Source organism: Cystoisospora suis (assembly GCF_002600585.1).
Source record: "Cystoisospora suis strain Wien I chromosome Unknown contig_585, whole genome shotgun sequence".
Taxonomy (NCBI): Eukaryota; Apicomplexa; class Conoidasida; order Eucoccidiorida; family Sarcocystidae; genus Cystoisospora; species Cystoisospora suis.
The window spans coordinates 28,311-28,678 of NW_027153386.1; the positions used below are offsets into that span (position 1 = coordinate 28,311).

Sequence of the window (368 nt, forward strand, 5' to 3'; positions counted from 1 at the left end):
TCTCTCTCTCTATGTATGCACATGTAGTGATTTATATCTGTATCTATTTGTATCTTTATACAAGTGCTTTCCGGGGACTCAGTGATTGATCTAGATCTCTTTCAGTATGTTAGTCACTGGACTAGGGCGCGGTGAGAATCCGCCCCCCCCAGACCAGCCTTGGAGTCTCTACCATAATACATCCATATGTATATCTATGAACATCCATTTATCCATACATCTTTTACATGCATGAGTGAATCATCTCCACCTCTATCGCAACACACACACAAGAGCTTTCTTCTTCTTCTTCCCCCAGATATATCAGCCATTCACGCGATGACTTCCCCCCATCTCTCTCATCGTACATGCACTGCCATAACTATCTA

The 368-nt window shown here is 42.9% G+C and overlaps 1 protein-coding gene across 1 annotated transcript in view; it reads right to left on the reverse strand.

Annotated features, from left to right (window-relative positions):
* Positions 1–368, reverse strand: part of CSUI_001479 (nuclear cap-binding protein) — an 11,868-nt gene that overhangs the window by 2,683 nt on the left and 8,817 nt on the right. Inside the window, exon 8 of the mRNA XM_068061685.1 lies at positions 219–252. Within this exon, the coding sequence (XP_067926341.1) occupies positions 219–252 (34 nt within the window). The remainder of the gene's footprint in view (positions 1–218; positions 253–368) is intronic.